At 25.6% G+C, this 10,384-nt stretch overlaps 1 protein-coding gene across 4 annotated transcripts; it reads left to right on the top strand.

Annotated features, from left to right (window-relative positions):
- The first annotated feature begins 2,679 nt into the window (after positions 1-2,679).
- Positions 2,680-4,819, top strand: LOC111917238 (zinc transporter 4, chloroplastic). 4 transcript variants are annotated; one of them, XM_023912909.3, is made up of 4 exons: positions 2,680-2,924; positions 3,013-3,070; positions 3,520-4,167; positions 4,245-4,819. In XM_023912909.3, the coding sequence occupies exons 3-4, from the start codon at positions 3,550-3,552 to the stop codon at positions 4,698-4,700; spliced, it is 1,074 nt and encodes a 357-aa protein (XP_023768677.1). In that variant the 5' UTR covers positions 2,680-2,924; positions 3,013-3,070; positions 3,520-3,549; the 3' UTR covers positions 4,701-4,819. The 4 variants fall into 4 exon arrangements, with proteins under 4 accessions (XP_023768677.1, XP_023768675.1, XP_023768676.1 ...); XM_023912907.3 differs by having other exon boundaries at positions 3,419-4,167; XM_023912908.3 differs by having other exon boundaries at positions 2,680-3,070.
- Positions 4,820-10,384: the final 5,565 nt, after the last annotated feature.

Here is a 10,384-nt window from a genome sequence, read left to right as displayed (position 1 = left end):
ATATGATATGATAATTAAACTACTTTAGAAAAATCGGCAAAACTGTCATCTTTAATCTCGGGATATTAAAACAATTAGATAATATAACTAATAACTAAGCTATTTTAGCAAACAAGTCTTCTGATGGATTTACATTTCTAATAATTCTTGCATTAAACTTATCTTTTTTGCATTACAATTTATCTTTCTTGATAAGGTTGTTCGGTATAGGTTTAATAACGTCATTGATGTGGTGGTATAGTGACCATTTTCTAGCTAAAATCGGGATGGTGTTGAAGATGATGTGCTATATGATATGACACAAATTTGTTGTAAAGGAGGTGATACATACCCACTTATATAAATTCTTTATTAAGCATGATTTATTGTTACACATCATTTTTGGGTTACTAATTTTTTTTTGTCGTTTATGTATCGTAAAGTTGGTGGAATTTATTCTTGTATAAAAAGAATACAACCATTTAGGGTGTGTTTGAGATTTATTTTTCACCTTAAAAGTCCTTTTATAAAAAGGATTTTTTTTATAAAATGAGATCTTTAAAATGTGTTTGGTTTGACTTTTATGACTTTTAAGAGTTAAAAACTAAAAATTAGGAAAAAATAGGATTTTATGATTTTTGAAGAAGTTACTTTTTATTCGTGACAAAACACTGATTTAAAAGAACTTTTCTATTTTGCCAAATATTAGACTTATTTTACTTTTTTGGAAAAATTAAAAGTCCAAAAATTGTTTAAAAAGAAAGTCAATAATTGTTTCTCATCTAAAAGTCATAATTTCATAACCAAAACAAGAAATAAGTTATAATGATTTTACCAAACCATATAATAACGTTTGCAATGTATCCAAACATCTTTTAACTTATATATCAAACCATTAGCTTTATATTTGAGTTAATAATTTCATAACCAAAACAAGAAATAAGTTATAATGATTTTACCAAACCATATAATAACGTTTGCAACGTATCCAAACATCTTTTAACTTATATATCAAACAATTAGCTTTATATTTGAGTTACTCCATGAATATCACTACAAATAACTCAACTGGTAATGAATTTGTCGAATATTTTATTTATACTTTTCTAAAATGTAATTTATTTGAAGACGAAGAAAATGTTACTCTATGACTTTCATTAAAAATAACTCAATTGATGATGAATTTGTCAAATATTTTATTTATTCTTTCTAAAAATATGTTATGTAGAGAACAAAGTTTTGAAAGAGACAATATAATCATATAAATTAAGGAACATGAATATAAATATGAGATGATTGCTTGCATTTCTTGACAGGTCTTAAATCACATTGAAAATAATTTAGGATGTTATTATATATATATATCTTTTCCACTCATATAAATTGTTAAATCGTTAGGGATACATACACTATTTCCCTGAGATACAATACAACATATAAAAATGTTCAAATAATTTACTATGATATTAACTACCCATTCGACACACATGTCACTCATTTAGCCAGGTTTGTTGATTTGATGTATATGATTTTAGGAGTCGTTGAGTGTACATGATTGCAGGGGCAGAGACAATAAGGGGCTACGGGATATTTTGCCCCCCTTAATCCCTTTCAAAGTTTTGTTATAATATATATAGTTAATAAATCTATGAATAATTTGAAGCTCAGATCAGCTATCAATATTATTAAGCCCCTTCTATTTTTTTAAAGTTCTATTATTATATTAAAAAATAATAAGCCTTTGTCAATTATCATTAAAAGTAAATGAGACCCACAATCTTATTGGAAAATGTTACGCCGTCCATATCCATTTAACTTAATCGCCTATTCTGTATACCCATTTATTTTAATTCATGTTAATATTCTTTTAATCGTAGATTAATAGGTACATTTTGTTCTTAAATTTCTATTTAATGGACGATTAACCGGTATATAATTTGTAGCTTTTACTATCTACATATAAAGTTATAGATGATTTCTCTTCTTTAAAATAAAGACGGTCTTAACGTAAAACGAGTAAAATACTACCTATAATCTTATAAATTTTATTTAGTTCTATTTTCTCTAAAATTGATCATAATACAATATATATGTATGTTCTAATTAGTTTTTTTAATACTAGTAGAATAACAATGAAAATTGGTGTTTATAAACGGCTATTTTATCAATTTTACAGACTCGATTATGTTATTTAGAAACAAAAAATATTTTAATATTTTGTTAAGACGTAAGCCCCTTATCCTGAAATTCTAGCTCCACGTCTGCGTAATTGGAATCGTAGATATCATATATTTGTCTTTTTTGGGTTAATATTATATGTTTTTCTTTTTCAGGTTGATGATGTATTTTATAATCGTAAACTCGTAGTTTTTTTATTGAAGTCATAAAAGCTTTCTTGTATCATGTCATACTCAACTGATTAACTCAAAAAACTTAACAAAAATCTCCAATATAAAAGCTTATTCGTTAACTTATTTATTGGACTCATCAAATTTATTTATATTATTTTATTATCTTTTATATACGTTTGGTGCTTACCATTAATTGAATATAAATACAGTGGCCCACACAAACAAATTTATTTATGTTATTTTATTATTTTTTATATAAGTTATACATTGCCCACCACAAAATTTAATAGAAAAGGCCAATGCAATAACTTGTATGTATATCTACAAATTTCTTTAAAACAATTTTTGAATAAAAAAGCTCTCATGTAGAGAGAATTTTTTCATAGTATTTTCAAAATAAAAAAAGTTTCGAAAAGGCATTTATATTCACTTTCTTCCCAATTGTCAACTGCAAGAGAAGGAGAGAGACAACAAAGAAAGCGTGCGTCCATGATCTTCCTCAAACTCCATTAATATTATTCAATTCTCACACCAGACGCTATCTTATTTCCCCAAATTTATCATTCATAGAATACTTCCATGTCGCCGCTTCAGGCAATTCTTCCCTTTCTACTTTCTTTCATTTAATTCCAGTTGTTTCTTCAAATCTGTAACTCCTCACTGTTTTTCTTTCTTCTCTCAGGATTTCTTCCCTTTGCTTTTTCTACACATAATCAAAGAAAACGTTCCCTTTTCACCAGGTGATTTCGACAATCCATTTATCCGTTCAATAGCATATCTGCTTAGTTCCATTTGATCGATGATCATAGCTTGTCCATCTTTTGTTGATTGCTTTAAATTTCAGTTTTGTTTCGATATTATTAGACATGTTTATCTGTGGCTTAATAAACCACCTCATGATCGAGAAGTTATTTATCTGAACATCTTTTACATATTTATCTGAACATCTTTTGTTTATTGGTGAAAATGAGCAATTACATTTCCAGAATTTGACAAAGATATTACGATTTTGTCAATGAGATTTTTTTGGCGTTATTATTGTAATAACGACAATTAGTTTTCAATGAAAATGAATTTATTTTGAACAGTTTGAGGGAATTCTTCAATTCTGTCAGTCAGCAACTACTTCATGATAGCTTCCTGTTCCAAGTACCAAAATTGATACTTTCTTCCTTTTGGATCAAAAAAGGGATTCCTTTCAAGCAATCTTTCAATATCAATGTCAACCAGTAGTTGCAGTGGGTCGCCGGAATTAGAAGCATGCCGGGATGAGAAAACTGCTCTGATTCTCAAAATCGTGGCCATTGCTTCCATCTTTCTCGCCGGAACCCTAGGGTCCGCCGTTCCACTAGTTGGCAAGAACTGGCGACTTCTCAAAACGGACTCCAGTTTCTTCTTTGCCATTAAAGCCTTTGCAGCTGGTGTCATCCTTGCTACAGGATTCGTCCACATGCTACCAGATGCCATGTCAGCATTATCTAACCCTTGTCTCCCTGAAATCCCTTGGTCAACTTTCCCTTTTGCTGGTTTCATTGCAATGATGGCTGCTTTGACCACACTGCTTGCTGACTTCATAACCACTCAATATTATGAGAGCAAACACAAGAATAAGCAGATTAAAACTAGTAAAATTGAGCCGGATGACTTGGCTTTTGCATCCGTGGTCGTTCCGTTGGTGGTGAAAGATGACGGTGCTGACGAGGATGGGGGTGGGATTCAAATCGCGAGTGTGGATGGTCAATATGGTCAAATGCACGACCACTCGGAGAGCCACTCACACTCTCATGGTTTTGGTGATGATACCGACAGCGTTGCAAGACATGTTGTCGTTTCTCAGGTAATACTTGTACCAATATCGGTATCGGTATCAGTATCAGTGTACCTGTACCTGTTAATAACTTAACTTTTACACAGGTACTAGAACTTGGAATAGTGTCACATTCGATCATCATTGGTCTATCGCTAGGGGTTTCACAAAGTCCATGTACGATTAGACCATTGCTCGGGGCACTATCTTTTCATCAGTTTTTTGAAGGGTTTGCATTGTCTGGTTGCATCTCAGAGGCAAGATTCGGGATGCTTCGATCCACAGTGATGGCGTTTTTTTTTGCGATAACGACACCTTTAAGTGTCGGGATAGGGATAGGGATCTCTTCATTTTATAATCCTAATAGCCCTAAAGCTCTGGTTATTGAAGGTATTTTGGACTCTATTTCTGCTGGGATTTTAGTTTATATGGCTTTAGTGGATTTGATTGCTGCTGAGTTTTTGAGCAAGAGGATGGGAAGCAAATTAGGGGATCAAATGGTGTCTTTTATTGCGCTTTTTCTTGGGGCTGGATTAATGGCTTCTCTTGCAACTTGGACTTAAGAAAAGATATGGCCTGCCCTTTTGTGTAATTAATATTTAATTTCATCTCATCTATTGATTATTGTCCAATGAATTGCTATAAGTTATAGTAGATGTAACAAAGATTTCATCTTACTTGATTTGGTCCTTTTTTTCTATAGAAAATGGAGGGGTTAACATGAATCGACTTGATTTGGTTGATTTTTTTTTTCTTTTTCCCCTCCAAAAAATTGTTTTTAACTTATTCACTTTATAGGTTAAACCGATATCTGTTTCTTTCACGTAAAACAACAAAAATAGCAAAATAATATATAGACAAAATCCAAGAAAGCGTAAAAGATATTTATTTAATTAGGCAATATATAATAGCAAAATGTTCTAGAGATTTAAGTTTTAACAATACAAGTAATTGGAATATAATGACAACTGAATTATTTATATATGTTATAAAAGCAACATCGTATTCAGAAATTATTTTGTTTGTCTTTGAATGACAACTAAATTACTTGTTTATCTTATAAATGCGATATCCTATTAAGAAATGATTTTGTTTGGCTTTGAAACGAAAACAATAATAACCTAAATTATTTGTATAATAACCTACACTGAAATCAAAATGGCACATAGTTAACATGGGACACTCTACTGGATATTATTTATGCATGTATCATAATACATAACACGGTGATTGAAAATAAATGACCAAATATTACGGAGTATTCGACTACGGAATCTAGACACGTGCAATTTCAACTAGAGACAACGGAATACTTACAGAGTTGTTGATATTCAAGACTAACGAAAACACAGACAATTTAGAAAAGACTTGGCAGATCATATATACGATGGTAACGAAGATGAATAATTTAGGAAAAAATGTAATTTAAGATTTATTAAAATTTTATTTTTAGTTTTTTAAATGTTATTTTTAATTTATGATTTAATTAAATTACATGTGTTATTAATATATGTTATTAAATATTATGACATAAATAAAAAACAAAAAAAATAACATATTGGAAAAATAGAAGTTAAAAAACAAATAATGGATGTTATCACATGTTATTTGGTGTTGTCAATTTTCATATTTGGTGTTATAACACCAATGTCTAAGTAGAATGATGAAGTGACACATTTTAAACATAATAACATGTTGCCTACACCTAATAGTTTTATAATGAATATTTTGATTTCTTAGAAAAAACCTCCAAATTTCTAAAAAAAAACTATAATCAAATCACTCACATCACATCTTTAATTATTTTTTAATTATTATATTTCTTTTTTGTTTTTAGCTTCTTTTATGAACTTGTTTATAACTACTATTTTTCTTTTATTTTTATTAAATTAAATAATTAGGTCATTTTTATTTTAATATATTTTATTATTAATTTTTTATTTAAATTATTTTTCTGATTAATTTATTTGTTTTTCTAATTTTTTCTCTTTCATTTAAATTTTATCCGCATTCTGTTCCGGATTGTAATCCCTAATAAAAAATATAGCTCCATGAGCAAAAAAGATTTTTTACAATTAGTTTTTTTTTGGATTGTTTTTTTATTTTTATTTTCTATATTATGTTTTAGATTTTATATACGCTAATTCAAAAATAATTTTTTAAAAACACGGATTATCGAAAATTATACATGGTTATACTATAAATTCATATCTCACGCAAAAATCCAATAAAAATCGGTTCTTATTTAACCAAAATCAAATAGCCTACCAACCGTAGAGACTATTTTTTACAAAAAAACGGATCATCTATACATAATTAATTTTTATTATGTTTATTTTTTGTAATTTTTTTTTACGACTTAAGAGAATTTTTAACTTTTTGATGATTTGTTCGTATCCTAAAAAAATAATGCAACAAAATATGTTTTGTTGGCTTAATTTTTTTGCGCCTTTGGAATATTTTTAACTTTTTGACGTTTTGTTCGTTTCGTAAAAAAATAATGCAAAAAATATTTCTTATTCACTTTATTTTTTACGACTTAAGAGTATTTTTAATTTTTTTGATATTTTGTTTGTTTCATAAAACTAAATAAGAATGCAAAAATCTTTTTTCAGTCTTGATGTTCGCTAACTACCCGAAAATTATATATATATATATATATATATATATATATATATATATATATATATATATATATATATATATATATATATATATATATATATATATGTAAACTCTTTTCTCACTATATATAATTTAAAGTAGAAGCAAAAAGAAATATATAATGAAACAATATAATTAACAAGAAATTTAATATAAAGTAAAAAGAAGATATATATATATATATATATATATATATATATATATATATATATATATATATATATATATATATATATATATATATATATATATATATACTTATAAAACTAGCATTTTTTCTTGAATCTCATGTATTTGAAATCTCCATTCTTTTTTCCTTTCACCACATTAATTTGAAACTCCCATGACTTTTCAATTTCTTTATAATAATAATAATAATTATTATAATTTGGTAATTAGGTTAAATAAATATTAAACCTAAAGTGTAATCATATATAAACTAAATTTCAATATTAAAATAATATCTTTACTTCTACTTATAAAATTATGTTTTTTATTAAAATAATATATTTACTTCTACTTATAAATGTTGCATTTTTCCTTTCACCACATTCATTTGAAACTCACATGCATTTTTCCTTTCCCTACATTCATTTGAAACTTCCTTGACTTTTCAATTTTTTCTAATAATAAATATAAGTTGGTTAATAAGGTTAAATAAATATCAAACCTAAAGTGTAATCATATATAAATTAAATTTCAATATTAAAATAATATATTTACTTCTACTTATACAGTTATTTTTTTTTAAACTTTTAACATATTATAGTTAATTTATTAGTTTTAATATATTGTTGGATGTAAACCATTATCATTTTAAAGATACACTTTTGGAACAATTTGTATAATATACTTACATTATTAATTTAAATATAATATTATAGGGTCAACTTAAATATAAATTTTAGTTTAACTTAAACAACCCAAAAAATATTTTGTAAATAGTAAAAAATGATAAATTGTAGTGTCTTTCTAATAATGATTATAAGTTGGTTATTAAGGTGAAATAAATATCAAACCTAAAGTGTAATCATAAATAAACTAAATTTCAATTTTAAAATAATATCTTTACTTATACTTATAAACTTATGTCTTTAAGTTTTAACATATTATACTTAATTTAATATATTTAAAATGTTGTTATATGTAAATCATTATCAGTTTAAAGCTACAACTTTTGAACGGTTTGAACAAAATACTTATATTGTTAATTTAAATATAAAATTACAGTGTCAACTTAAATATAAATTTCAGTTCCACTTAAAAAACCAAAGAATATTTTGTAAATAGTTAAAAATGATAAATTGTAGTGATAAATACAAAAACTAAATTATAATATCAATTTAACTAAAATATTTCCTAAAGATATTTTTATAATCATGAAAAATTTTCAAATAAGTAGCTTCAAATAATTTACAATAAAAATAGTTAAAAATAAATCTATATAAATAATTACATTGTTACCTTTAAAATAAAAAAACAATGTTTGATATTTTAACAAGTTATAATGATAGAAATTAAAACATTAAGCAAATAAATTTTAAAAATTAATTATTAATAACAACAACTATAAATAACATTAAACCATATATTATATTTAAATTTATTCTTAAGTAACTCGCTGATAGAAGTCATTCAAACGATTGAGATTATGCATATATAATAGATTTATATATTATCATATAGTTCAAAATAATCTATATATTATATCAATTTAGTATACAAATTATTATATCAAATTTAACAATAATGTTATTGTTATATTTAAAAAAACATATATTTGTAAAGACTTCAACTATATAGGTGTTTCTACGCAACACACGGGTATTCGTCTAGTATACTTATAAAGGAATGATTTTTCTTTTCACCACATTCATTTGAAACCTCCATGCACTTTTTCTTTCACCACATTTTCATTTTTTCTTCCACCACATTCATTTGAAACTCCCATGACTTTTCAATTTCTTTATAATAATAATTATAATTTGGTTAATTAGCTTAAATAAATATCAAACCTAAAGTGTAATCATATATAAACTAAATTTCAATATTAAAATTATATCTTTACTTCTACTTATAAAGTTATGTTTTTTAACTTTTAACATATTATACTTAATTTGTTAGTTTAAATATATTGTTGAATGTTAACCATTATAATTTTAAAGATACAATTTTGGAACAATTTGTATAAATTTACTTAAATTATTAATTTAAATATAACATTACAGGGTCAACTTAAATATAAATTTTAGTTTAACTTAAACAACCAAAAAAATATATTTTGTAAATAGTTAAAAGTGATAAAATGTAGGGTCTTTCTAATAACGATTATAAGTTGGTTAATAAGGTTAAATAAATATCAAACCTAAAGTGTAATTATAAATAAACTAATTTTTATTTTTGAAATAATATATTACTTCTACTTATAATGTTATGTCTTTAACTTTTAATATATTGTACTTAATTTATTAGATTTAATATGTTGTTATATGTAAACCATTATCAGTTTAAAGCTACAACTTTTGAACAGTTTTGACAAAATACTTAAATTGTTAATTTAAATATAACATTACATTGTCAACTTAAATATAATTTCAGTTCCACTTAAAAAACCAAAGAATATTTTGTAAATAGTTAAAAGTGGTAAATTGTAGTGATAAATGCAAAAATAAATTGTAATATAAATATAACAAAAATATTTCCTAAAGATATTTTTATAACGATTACGAGTTTTCAAATAAGTAGCTTAAAATAGCTTACAATAACAATACTTAAAAATAATTTTATATAAATGATTATATTGTTACTTTTAAAAACAAAAAACAATGTTTGATGTTTTAAATAATTATTATGATAGAAATTAAAACATTAAGCAAATAATTTTTTAAAAATTAATTAACAATAACAATAATTATAAATAACATTAAACCATATATTATATTTAATTTTATTCATGTGAAACTCGTTGGTAGAATTTATTCAAACGATTGACATTATGAAGTTATAATAGATGTATATTGTCACACTCCAAACCAAGGATGACGGAAACGTCTGAGGGTGGAGGACTTTATGTATAGTATCACAACAACGAGTATAATAGTGCTCAAAATAAAAACAACTAACATAAATATAATTGAAAAAGTTACACCATAGTATGAGTTTACATGTTTCTAAATCAATTGTATTATGTTGACAAAAATGAAATGTTTAACGCCTAAGCGTTCCATCCTCGAAAGCCGCTGATTTCCTGTTTTACCGATTCCCTGAGAATACAAGTAGTTTTGAAAAAGTGTCAACAATTAAGTTGGTGAGTTCATAAGAGTTTTATTTGATAAAGATGTCATTTTCCTTGTAAAAGCGAATGAGTATGATTCTAGAAAATCCAATATTTTCTTTATAAAATGTGTAAGGAAAGCTCCTATGTTATGCAATAATGTACCCTATAAGGACCCATAGATTTCCTCTATAATAACCCAGTGTATATAAGTTATATAAAATTTAAGTTAAATAACCCGTCGAATAAAAAGGGTCTGCTCTAGGTCCACAATCAAACAAGGAACAGGAAGTAAGGCGGGCCCACCAA

The sequence above is a fragment of the Lactuca sativa genome, chromosome 3 (assembly GCF_002870075.4).
Source record: "Lactuca sativa cultivar Salinas chromosome 3, Lsat_Salinas_v11, whole genome shotgun sequence".
NCBI classification, from domain to species: Eukaryota; Viridiplantae; Streptophyta; class Magnoliopsida; order Asterales; family Asteraceae; genus Lactuca; species Lactuca sativa.
Note: the sequence above shows the minus strand (reverse complement) of the source record. Positions and strands in the feature narration are given on the sequence as shown.

Coding starts and splice junctions, on each gene's coding strand:
- LOC111917238 (XM_023912909.3), top strand. CDS start 3,550: ATGTCAACCAGTAGTTGCAGTGGGTCGCCGGAATTAGAAGCATGCCGG. Junction 4,168..4,244: donor GACATGTTGTCGTTTCTCAG/GTAATACTTGTA, acceptor ACTTTTACACAG/GTACTAGAACTTGGAATAGT.